Source organism: Alexandromys fortis, unplaced genomic scaffold (assembly GCF_014885135.2).
Source record: "Alexandromys fortis isolate MF-2015 unplaced genomic scaffold, M_Fortis_MF-2015_v1.1 scaffold_26, whole genome shotgun sequence".
NCBI classification, from domain to species: Eukaryota; Metazoa; Chordata; class Mammalia; order Rodentia; family Cricetidae; genus Alexandromys; species Alexandromys fortis.
The window spans coordinates 7232906-7245073 of NW_026067894.1; the positions used below are offsets into that span (position 1 = coordinate 7232906).

The 12168-nt window shown below is 47.8% G+C and overlaps 1 protein-coding gene across 6 annotated transcripts; it reads left to right on the forward strand.

Moving 5' to 3' along the window:
* Positions 1 to 999: 999 nt before the first annotated feature.
* Positions 1000 to 11980, forward strand: Mtfr1l (mitochondrial fission regulator 1 like). 6 transcript variants are annotated; one of them, XM_050152095.1, is made up of 8 exons: positions 1174 to 1767; positions 1893 to 2041; positions 3730 to 3861; positions 4246 to 4350; positions 6044 to 6153; positions 6361 to 6572; positions 7815 to 8136; positions 11062 to 11972. In XM_050152095.1, the coding sequence occupies exons 3-8, from the start codon at positions 3847 to 3849 to the stop codon at positions 11165 to 11167; spliced, it is 870 nt and encodes a 289-aa protein (XP_050008052.1). In that variant the 5' UTR covers positions 1174 to 1767; positions 1893 to 2041; positions 3730 to 3846; the 3' UTR covers positions 11168 to 11972. The 6 variants fall into 6 exon arrangements, with proteins under 6 accessions (XP_050008033.1, XP_050008058.1, XP_050008024.1 ...); XM_050152076.1 differs by lacking the exons at positions 1174 to 1767; positions 1893 to 2041 and adding an exon at positions 1000 to 1143; XM_050152101.1 differs by lacking the exons at positions 1174 to 1767; positions 1893 to 2041 and adding an exon at positions 1055 to 1167 and having other exon boundaries at positions 7851 to 8136; positions 11062 to 11980.
* Positions 11981 to 12168: the final 188 nt, after the last annotated feature.

Here is a 12168-nt window from a genome sequence, read left to right on the forward strand (position 1 = left end):
TTGAGGTCTTTGAAGAATTTTGCTGAGATTTTGATGGTCCCATCTGTGTTTCGATGTAAATGTTTACAGTTGTGATACAGCTGCCCTGGGATTTGGCACCGCAGCCGAACAGGCTTGCAGCCTGGAGCAATAGGGCTACACCAGTTCCCTTAGGTGTCGCATACTACATTACGTAGGTGTGTGTGAGTACACTCAATAACTTAGTCACCTAAGGACACGTTGCTTGGAGAGTACCCTTTCTTCGGCAACCCATAACTAATTTCAAGAGGACAATAGAGAAACCGTGCACGGGCGTAGTCAGGCAGGTCTGGGCGTAGTGCCCATTGTGACTGCATCGGACTGTCCGCCCACGAAGCCAACAGATTTGTCCCTGGCAGATGGGGATGGCAGGCTTTGGGACCAAGGGAATGCAACTGGTGAGTCAGGCAAAGCCTTGTACCAACGGCAGAAACTGCAATGTGTCCCGTTAACTGGATGCCATGGAGACCAGAGGAATGAGCTTGTGAGCTTGGAAGAGTCTCCCGGAGCTTGTGAGCTTGGAAGAGTCTCCCGGTGTCATCAATCCACCCATCTAACCCACAAACTGAATCATGCTGCACGCGTGTGTATGTGTATGCATGTGTATGAGATGCCGAGCTTTTAAACAGAAGAAAGCCACTCCGGAGTCCTGGAGGGCATGCGTCAAGGGAGAAAGCCATTTTTGCTGGGAGCCTGTGTCAGGCAACTACAGAACGGAAGAGCCCAGACTAGACAGGAATGCCAGAAATGCCAAGACGAGGATTCGGAGATTTGCAGCAGGAGTAGGAACACCACCAACTATTTTAACTGTTAAGCTGCTACACAGGCAGACTACCGCTGTCCAGCAGTTGAGACTAAATATGGGGAGCAACAAGAAAGCAAAGCCCCGCCCCACGGCTAAAGCTCAGGCTCGGAGCAGCCCGCACATGGGGGCGGGACCTGCAGAGGGGCGTGGCTTCCCGGGTTGCTGTCCACTCAAGAGACTGGATCCGTTCCGGCCCCTTGTCAAGCCCATCTCTCCAGAGCATGAGGCATGCTGCGCAGCTGCAAACGATTGCTTCCGGAGGCGGGTCAGCGGAAGTGACGTCTGAGGCTCGGCCGCCTGCTGTAGTAGGAGGGGCTGAGGTGAGTCCGGAGCGAGAGTCTGAGGTGAGCCCAACGCGGGGCAGCGCCGCAGGCTGGCAGGGAGGCAGACGCGGTGGGCGCCGCGAGTCCGCTGCCAGTGCCTCCGTCCCGGCGCAGGGGCAGCGCGTGATTCCTAGTCCCATGCGCGTTCTCGCGGGAGGCGCCGCTGTCTGCCCCTCCTTGGCGGGGACATTGGTCACGAGGCGTAGTTGCCGGCCAAGTCCCCCAGCCGTGGGGGTCGACCCCGCCGTTAGCGTGCGACCTCAGGCTTCGCGCCCGGGCCGCGTGGCGTTTCTGGAATCCGCACCGGCCTGGAGGCTCCGGCCCGTGGGTCCAAGGGCCACCGGACGCGCAGGGAGGACTTGGCCGACCTTGGCCTGGGCCAGGCTGCCTTCGAGGGGGCGGAGGGGGGGGCGCGTTGCTGAGGGCGCGAGGCCTTCCCTCCGGCTGGCGTGACACCCTTGCGCACTTAGCCCGGGTGTCCGCCGGGCACCGCTGGGCAAAGTTTCTGCTTGACCCGGGAGTGTCGGGCCGAGGCCTTCCGTGGAGCAGAGCTCTGCCGAGAGAGACCGCCCATCGGGGCGCGTACACTGCCCCCGCGGAAGGGGCTGCGGTGGCGCCAAGGTGCGAAGACCCGGGGCTGTGGAGCGGGCAAGCGGCTAGCGGGCACGCGGGGGGCGGGGCCTCGGAGCTAAGTTAGTGTCGCCGACAACGGTTTCCTAAAGCTGAGCGCTTGCGGTGTCTGGCAGAGGCCGCGCCGGGGGCCGATTGGTTACTTCATTTCTGGTTTGAGCGACCGACCACGGCGTGCACTGAGGACCCGCGTGATGCATGAGCACAGCGCTGAGGGACTGGGATGACCTGGATAAGGGTTCTGCCAGGTCCCACGGAGGCAATGGTATGGACAGGGCTCAGAGAGGGCGTGTTGGGAGCTGATGGCTCAGAGCAGAGGACTAGGGAGGAAGGGTGGCCGCAAAGCGTGCACTGGCCAGTGTCAGAGCTTGTTTGGGGAGCCGGAAGATGGGGTCTGGCTGTTTGGTAGGCCCTGCTGGCAGGAGGGCTGTAGAGTCCAGGAGAGAGTCAATTTAAACACCAGAGCAATAGAATGAGCAGTTTATTCAAATCTGCCTTCACCTAAGGATTAGATTCAGCTGGAGTCTTTGGAGATGAAGCAAGACAGGAGTAGCACATTTAGATGACATTCAGCAAGAGTCTGGCACACAGGGACTTTGTAAGCGTCAACAGGGCTGCACATACCAGGACTTAGACCAGAGACTTTGGCACTGTGTACTGTACAGCCACTGACTGGCCAGGCAAGTCCTTTCCTTTCTCTGTGTATATCATGACAGCTGTCCTGGTAGAAGAGGAACTCCAGATCTCCCTTAAGAGATACTTCCCGTCAAGTTCAGTTCATCCCAGTTCAGCACTAGACCTCATTCCCCAGTGACTCCTCACCCAGGCATTGCAAACCCTCATGACAACCCCTGTCTGCCTTCTGCAATGTCTTAGGCTACTCTGTTGTCTTTTACAAGTCCCTCTCTTTCCTACTCTCTCCAAACTCAACATGGGATCTTGGGCTGTAGTCAACTCAGATGCCCACCTGCCTGATGCCCAGCCTTCTTTAGAAAAATGTATATTCTTGGTGTTCGATAGACATAAAGCTCACTGAACCTCCATGCCAAGGTAGTTGTGAAGAATGCAGTCAGGAGTATTGCTTTGTACCTTAGAAATGAGTTTTTACAATAACTCAGGAGTAACGGTCTTGTTTTAAATTTCATTAAGCACTTCACCCACCTACCCCAATTTCACTGACCTTTAGGGTAGCCTAGAATGGCAGTTTTTCTCTTTTCATGGGTTTTTGTTGTTGTTGTTGTTTTTTGAGGCAGACTTTCTCTGTATAACAAACAGCTCTGTCTGTGCTGGAACTCAATCTGTAGACCAGGCTGGCCTTGAACTCAGATCCTCTGCCTCCCAAGTGCTGGATTAAAGGCATGTGCCTCTACTGCCCAGCAAGTGGCAGATTTTCTTTTCCCCATTTTACAGATGAAGAAACCAGCATTAAGAGACAGAGCCATAGAAGACTAAGCCAAAATTAAAAAAAAAAAAAAAAAAGGCTCGTGAGGCTGGAGGTGTGGTTCTGTGACAGAATGTTTTCAGCTGGGGATAGGGTGCAGCCTTACGACCACTTTCATCTTCCCCCACAGCCCAGTAGACTGAAATTAGCCTGAGTTGGCTGTTGACTCTTTCTTTCCCACTTGCGTTTTCAGGAATAAATTCCTGGGCTTGGATCATACCCAGGTTTTGCTTTCCTTTGAGCTATGTAACTACCGAAGGCTTCTATCTGCATCTTTGAGGCTTTGCTTCAGTTAACCTCTTAGAGCCTGGAAATTTCCCAGGGTTGGCCAAGCTTTCTCAGCAAACCTGAAACATAACCTGTAAGGATCCGGGTTTAGAAAAGCCAGTGACGAGTAAGGGTAGCCTCTTGGGCTAGTTTTCTTCCTTTAAACATTAGAGGTGGTTTTAGCAGCGACTTTGTAGAGGCTTATTTCGTGACTACCAAGTCCCTACTCCGGGTTTGTTTCACAGGAAAGATCTCATGCTCCCAGGAATGGCCTGATATGAAGGAGTCATACCTTCAGCTTTCCCAAGCTGCCCTGTGGGTGCCTTGTCCTTCAAGTGCAGGAGCTGGCTGAGCTGTCAGGAATGGAAGCCAATGTGGTAAGGAGTCCCAAGGCAGGGGCTAGAGAGCTGAGTACTGAACTTGCTGAAGAACTATACAAGGCCCTGAGAGACCAGTTCATTTTTGCTTTTCACTGAGGAGCTAGATTTTGAGGAAGCTGTAGTCCTACTTTCTTTTTGGTACATTTCATGAATCCATGTTTTTACTTTTTATGCAGAGGAACATGAGGGAACCAGAACAGTCCATACCCAGAGCTAATTCTGGTTCCTTCTTTGGACCCTCCCAACCACTGACTACTTTAACAGCACCAGGTGTAGAAACTGGCCCTTACAATGATTTGACTCACTTCCAGAAGAGAAAGGAAGGCAAGAACAGTAGTTACTCACTCTGAGGCCTTTGGGTTGTTCGTTTTTCTTCTCTAGACTATCCCAATCTGGCAAAACAAGCCACATGGGGCTGCTCGGAGTGTGGTAAGAAGAATTGGGACCAATCTACCCCTGAAACCTTGTCCCCGGGCATCCTTTGAGGTAAGTGTACTGGAAGATGAGGAAAGTAAAGTCTCAAGAGTATGGGAGGTGGATGCTTCTTCTGTGCTGCAGCCACCTTGTCAGTTGCCAAGGCTTTTGTCCACTGTCTCATTTCCTAAGTGCTCATATAATAGACCCTGGTCATTGTGCCTTTCTGATTGCACAGACATGTGAAGACCCTGGTCATTGTGCCTTTCTGATTGCACAGACATGTGACCACAACAGTCAGACTTCGTTTGCTCGTAAATTGATAATCTTTCATCTTATCTTTGTTGCTGCTACTCAGTGACTCAGATTTTATAAGCTTCCAGCGATGCATTTTATCAAAGCAGGCCAGAAAGCTTTTGCAAAACCAAGCCTCCAGATGACTTACATCAGAGCTCTGAGGCATTTGTGCCCTGGCAGGTTTCTCTTCTCTCTACATGAGTGCTGTGACTCTTGCTTTTCTCACCAGCCCTGTGAGTGGGCCACTTAGCTTCTATTTTTAGTGTTTCTCTGTGGCCTCAAATCCCCATCCTTCTCTTTCTGTCCAAATATGGCCACTGTATTACTGGGCTGTGTTACAGGCTAACCTCTGTGTCTATGGAGGCTTTAGCATCCACTCTACAGCAGAGATCCCTGTCTGCACTAGGTCTCTGAGACCTGCTTCTGTAGTAGAAAGTGATGTTCATTAAAGCCAGAAGCCTCCATTAAGAACTCCTGGTGATGCTGGGTGATGTGGCACACACCTTTAATTCCAGCACTTGTAAGGTAGAGGCAAGCCCTGTATACAGAGTGAGTTCCAGGACAGCCAGGGCTGCACAGAAACCTAGTTTCGGAAGGAAAAGAACTGGTGAGGCACCAGCTCTGTGTTAGATGGTTAGGGTGGTGAGTGTGGGAAATGGACATGAAAGCATTATGGGTACACAGAGGAGGTAGAAACACGCATGAAAAAACATGGGCCTAGGGAGAAAGAGCAAGCGTGTGTGTGTGTGTGTGTGTGTGTGTGTGTGTGTGTGTGTATGTATTTTGTATATATATGATGATGATAGCTACAATCTGTGTAAGAACTGAATCCAGTGTTGGTGTTAGGAGGCAGGATTGGGATCAGAAGTGTATAGTTAGAGGACTAGTGTCTCATTACTGAACACTGTCCAGAACTGTCAAAAGAACATGGGAAGGATCTCGGTACTCAGAAGCATCAGAAACAAGGGGAAATAAAGTTGTGGAATGTAACACCATGGAAGTTTTCCCACATTTGACTATACCCATTGTCCAGATGCTGCTGAGCAAAGATAGTTAAGGACACAGGTTCTTCAAAGAAGGACTATATAAGTACTATTAACATTTAGTATACGGGGCTGGGGAGATGGCTTAGCAGCTGCTCTTCCAGAAGACTTGGGTCTGGTTTCCAGTACATATATCACAGCTCACAACTACCTATAAATCCAGTTCTAGAAGATCTGACACTTTCTTCTGGCATCTGTTGGTAACAAGTATGCACACAGCACACGGCCATACATGCCTGCAAAACATCCAAACACATTGGGGGTGGAGAAGCTCAGGCCAGTCCCATTAAATAGCCTGATTTGTAACCAAGAAACTTTCTCCTTACTCTAGGAAGCCTTCCTCACTTAGTACCGGATTAGGTGTCCCATTTTGCATTAATCCAATTAGCTGTCATCATGTTATGTTATGTTTTGCTTTCCTACAGACTCTGCCCAACATTTCTGACCTGTGTTTGAGAGATGTACCTCCAGTCCCTACTTTGGCTGACATTGCCTGGATTGCTGCAGATGAAGAGGAGACATATGCTCGGGTCAGGTAGTCGAGGCAGTAGCTGCTCTGCTGGTGATGGGGAGCTTTTTCTACCAGAAGTGGCGATCAGCAAGGAGGGTGTTTTCTGAGGCTGAGGCCAACAGGAATGAGAGCTACAGTCTTAGAGGGAAGTGGTAGAACCTGTGGGGTGAAGGAATTTAATCGGGTATAGTGGTCAGCTGTCTGTAGTAAGACTTTTTCCCTCTGGTTCAGGAGTGATACGCGCCCCCTAAGACACACTTGGAAGCCCAGCCCTCTGATTGTCATGCAGCGGAATGCTTCGGTGCCCAATCTGCGTGGGTCTGAGGAGAGGCTCCTGGCCCTGAAGAAGCCAGGCCTACCTGCCCTAAGCCGAACCACTGAGCTGCAGGATGAACTAAGCCACTTGCGCAGCCAGATTGCTAAAATAGTGGCAGCAGATGCAGGTAGGAGCCCCACTGAAGATGTAGCATAGCAGGTTGTCCTTTTCCCTGCCCCTGGTTATTGAGCAAGACAAGGATGAGAAAAATTATAGTCTCTGATTCAGAAAGACTTAGGCCTAGGGCTCTAGAGTTGACCTGAGGCTCAGATATCCTGTAATATTTTTTAGAAGATGTCTACTAGTCATTTATTGATTGGTTTGATTAGGAACAAAATTTTAAGTTAACCAGTGACACTGAGGAAATTTCTTCTCAAAGCCAAAAACCTAATACCCCCTTTCTAATTGTCATTAATATCACATATCCCATGAACCCAAAGAGCTCACTTTTCAATATAAGCATTCCTCACCAGCACCATGAGACATAGCCCCTTAATTACCTATCTCCCTCTAATTGTCTTTTCTACCAGAGAATACTTCTCTATGCAGCTTTCTGCATACAATTAAGGCAGAGGCTTAAACAGGAGAGGAGCCTGCCTTAACCAGAGGCATAGACAATCCCCCCAAATGACTCAAAGACATAGCTCCTAAACACTACCAGCTAGTGAAGCATATACATAAAAGTTGTAGTGTGGGGGGCAGTAAGATGGCTCAGCAGGTAAAGACACTTGCCACCAAGTCTAACTACCTGAGTTCCATCCCTAGGACCCACATGGTAGAGCAAAGAACAAGACTCCTGAAAGTTGTCCTCTGACCTACTCTATGGTAAACCTATACCCACCCACATACAATAAATAAATGCAGTATTTTTTTTTAAAAATTGAGCCATGGAATATGAAAAACCAGTTATCATTTCTTAGGAACGCTGAAGACAGTTGTCTCAATTAAAACTGGGGAGTTTTGTCTAGAACACTTGAAGCTCATAAATAGCAGAATTCGAACTATCAACTTGAAACACTGTCACAATCGAGAAAATGACAAATGTAGGAACTGCAGGCCTTACTTGGCTTCAGTTTAGAAGAGGGCTGTCAACCTGTAGTTCACTGTGCATTGGGAGCATTTAGGACTCATGACAGTGTGTGGGGAATAGGGTTTTCTGTCTTGAACACGACAAGAGCCAGTGCTTCTCTGCCTACCTGGAGCCCTCAGTGGGAAGTAGAGTGGGGAAGGCTCCCTTGGGGACATCCCTCCCATAGCACTCTAGGAATGTCATGATGTGGGTTCAGGAAATGAGTGTGCTCTGTAGGCGGTGTTGTGAGAAGCTTGATGGCAGCCCAGTGTCCATTACATCTATTGTTTTCTCTTTCAGCTTCGTCTTCATTAACGCCAGATTTCTTATCTCCAGGAAGTTCAAATGTCTCTTCTCCTTTACCTTGCTTTGGATCCTCATTCCACTCTACAACTTCCTTTGTCATTAGTGACATCACTGAGGAGACTGAGGGAGAGGTCTCTGAGCTTCCAACAATCCCCCTGCTTTGTTCTGCCAGCCCTGAATGTTGCAAACCAGAACACAAAGCTACCTGCAGCTCATCTGAAGAGGATGACTGCATCTCTCTGTCTAAGGCCAGCAGCTTTGCAGACATGATGGGCATCCTGAAGGATTTTCACCGGATCAAACAGAGCCAAGACCTGTGAGTATCTGATAAGAGCTCAGGTGAGCTTGAGTCAGTTGTGGCTGAAGAGGAGTAATTGTTACTACATTCACAAAGCTTGCTGACTGACTAGGGCCTAGTTTGAGGAAAAAGCAAGAGCCTCCAATTGTTCTGTTAAGACTCAGCAGCTAAAGGGCTGTAGAGAGCAAAGCAGTTAAAGAAAAAAAAAAACTAAAAAAGAAAAAAAAAAAAAAAAACAAAACACAAAAATATAACTCCAGTTCCAGGGGATCTGGCACCCTCACACAAACATACACAGGCAAAATACCAATGCACATTTAAAACAAAAAACTCCCACCTCAGTAGCTTTTTAATTTGCATACTGCTAGCTACCGTATTTCAACATGCTCTGCCCTTCAAAGTTGGGAAACTAGCAGACTTTTTGGTGGAAGAATTTCATAAAGATTTTAAGTAAAATAGCTTGAGGCTGGGAAGATGGCTTGGTGGTTAAGAGCAAGACTGCTCTTGTAGAGGACCCAAATTTGATTCTCAATACCCATAGCACAGCTGTCTGTAATCCAGCTCCAGGGGGTCTAACACCCCTGGCTTCTGCAGGCACCTGCACTCATACGATACTCTGTAAGATAAAACCTTCAAGTTCTGGTACTTGAGAACCCAGAGGGTTTTTTGTTTGTTTTTTTGAGACAGGGTTTCTCTCTCTGTGTAGCCCTGGCTGGCCTAGAACTCCACCTGACTCCAGAAGTGCTGAGACTCAAGACATGTGCCCCCACACCCAGCTTGAGAGCAAGGTTTTAAGATTCATAATTAGTTCTTAAATCTGGCTGCGCATTAAACTGCTCAGATTTGGGGCTTTGGTTGGTCTATTCAGTCAAGGTCTTACTGTGAAGCCCTGGCTGGTCTGGGACTTGCTTTGGACAGTCCTGTCTCTGCCTCCCAAGTACTGGGATCAAAGGCAAGGGTCACTATACCAGGCCCAAATTTGTACACAGCAAACTTAACAAATCAGAATGCCCAGAGAATGGAGCTGTGGTTGCCTTATGCTCAAGTCTAAGGGGAATTGGACAGGCCAAGTTGGAAGCAAGGCCATTTTCTTGAGCCCCTCAAGAAGCTTCCTGGTAGAAAAGCTCTAGAACTGCCTGAGGGAGTCTGCAGTTTCTCCAAATGTACTCTGAGGCACTCTACAGGAGCTTGTTTTGGGGTGCCTTAGTTGGGAGATTGGCCTTGATAGGTAGCCAGTATAGCTGTCCTTGTTAGTGCTGGCCAAGAAACTATCCTAATCACTGTTCTTCCTGTCTGCCCCATAGGGGCTCCTTAATCTCTCATTTCCCCAAATCCAGCTATTGCCTCAACCTCATTTTCGGTTGGCTTTGTGCCCTTTCTCTTGTAGTCAGTGTTGTAAAACATGCCCCTTGTCTGTCTCTCTGTAACTCAAGCTGGTCTTGAACTTAGAATCCTTCTGACTCTGCTCCCTGAGTGCTAGAAATGCAGGTGTTTGTCACCAGGTCACCTTCTGTTACTTGGCTTCTTTATCTTTTTTCCCTGAGACAGGGTTTCTCTGTGTAAAAGTCCTGGCTGTCCTAGAACTTGCTTTGTAGACCAGGCTAGCCTTGAACTCACTGAGATCCACCTGCCTCTCAAGTGCTGGGATTAAAGGTGTGCGCCACAACCTCCCAGCCTGTTACTTGGTTTCCTAGATCAAATCATATCAAATTTTTACTAAATCTCTCCCATGTGTGTACTGACCTCTAATAGAAGTAACTGACTAAGACTGGCTCAGTTAGCCAGGTCAGCTAAAGTTCAGACATGTGAGTCAGAGTCAGTCTTGGTCTTTGTGTATTGCTTCCAGGACCTGTAAAACACCTGCATGAAATGTGTAGAAGTTAATAGCTTCAGACAACTAATTTTTAGAGCATTCATTACCCTCTTGTGTGATAAAGGTATGCCTACACTAGAGTTGATTTGGTTCCCACAGTTCCTTATAATGTAAATGTTTTGCTATTTTTATCTATTAAGGAAAGATGGTGGTAGGTTGTCTTGTCTCCATAACTAGTAAGGATCAGAATGGCAAAGCCATCAGTCACTGCAGACCCTCTTGAGAATAGATCAGAACTCCAAAAAATTGATGGGCCTTCATTTTACCCTTTTTGCTAAGAAACAGGCATTCTGGGCTGGAGAGGGTTCTGTGGTTAAGAGCACTGACTTCTCTTCCAGAGAACCCAGGTTCAATTCCCAGCACCCATGTGGCAGCTCTCCAATTCCAGGGGATCCAACATCCACATACAAATATGCTCATAAAATAAAATATTAAAAGGAAATCAAGAAACAAGTATTATAGGTGCTAAAGAGATGGCTCTGTGGTTAAGAGTACTGGCTCTGTGGTTAAGAGTACTGGCTGCTCTTCCAGAGGTCCTGAGTTCAACTCCCAGCAACCACATGACAGCTCACAACCATGTATAATGGGGTCTGATGCCCTCTTCTGGCATACAGTCTTATGTACATGCAGACAGAGCACTCATACATAAAATACAGTAAAAAAAAATATACATTCTAGTTAAGAGAAGATGGGGTACAGAAACAGCTGGTTTTAAAGGCCAGAGGTTGACTGTGACTCCATGTCTTTTGTGTGCTGAATCTTCCCATAGGTGTGGGAACATACACTGGCAACTGCTTCACAGAATAGCTGTGAAGATTCAGGAGGTAAAAAGTGCATAGAGAAGCCAGGTGTGGTGGTGCATGTCTTTAATCCCAGAACTTGGGAGGCAGAGGCAGGAAGATCTCTGTGAGTTTGAGGCCAGCCTGATCTATAGAGAGAGTTCCAGGACAGCTAGGGCTGTTACACAGAGGAACCCTGTCTCAAAAGAAAAAAAGAAAAAAAATGCACATAGAGCACAACCCAGAACAGAGCAATTACTTCCTAAATAGAAGCTCTTGTTGTATCTCCAGAAGCCGGAGTTTACTGAAGGAAGAAGACCCTGCTGTGCTTATCTCCGAGGTCCTTAGGAGGAAGTTTGCTCTGAAGGAAGAAGACATCAGTAGAAAAGGAAACTGACCGCACTGACTGCAACCTCAGTCTCATGCTCCTGACTCCTTCAATAGCTGCCTTCCTCGCTGCAGATGTCTCTGCCTCCGTTAGAAGTCTGCAAGTGTCTTGCCAACGAGCTAGGGCTGGAAGAGAAGAGCTGGATTATGTGTTACTTGCACTTAAACCTTGACAGAAGCTAAGGTTTGTGATTTGAGTTTAGGCATTTGTTACAGGTAATCAATCGGGTAGGGTGGAATGTCTGTTTAAGAGGTGAAGTTTCTTGTTTTTCCTAGTCTCTGCGTGAAAATAGGCCCTAAATGAATGACTCAGTTCACTGCATTAGACTCCATAATTGGTCTACTGGAAACTTTGTGCACAGCTGTCACTCTCAGCAGCAGCTTCCTTTCAGCACCACAAGGTTAAGGGGGGAGTGGCTGTTTATGTTCACGTTCACAGGGACGATCTTATGCTGCTCCATCAGAACCCACACCAGTGTCCAGCAGTCACCTTTTCCTCTAGCTATGGCAGTCAGGCCACTGAACCAGCCAATACTTGGCTGCTGCAGGGAGGCCTGGGCTATTTTTTCTTAAACATTTTATAAAACTACAACCAGATCTACCCTCCAGGGCCTCAGCAGTTCTACTGAGTGAAATTATTTTAAGTCTGGGAAGGAGAATTTGGGAAAGAAAAGAGCATACTATCCTTCTAGGACAATAACCGACTTCTCTGGGTTGGGCCAAGATTTTATTTTCTGCATCGTGCATGACTCAGGTGCCCTCAGGGCCCTCTTCTCTAAGAATACTGCGTGTCTGAGTTGAAGTACTACCTGACATTAAATGAAGGATTTGGAGAAATGGTGCATTTTCTTTATCTATCACTGTGTTTTGACCACAGTGGCCTTTGGGGAGGACTCCTATTAATTGTAAGGTATGTGAGCTTTCTTAAACAGGCTCCTTACTTTCTTGCCTTTAGGACAGTGGTTCTCAACTTTCCTAATGCTGTGTCCCTTTAATACAGTTCTTCATGTT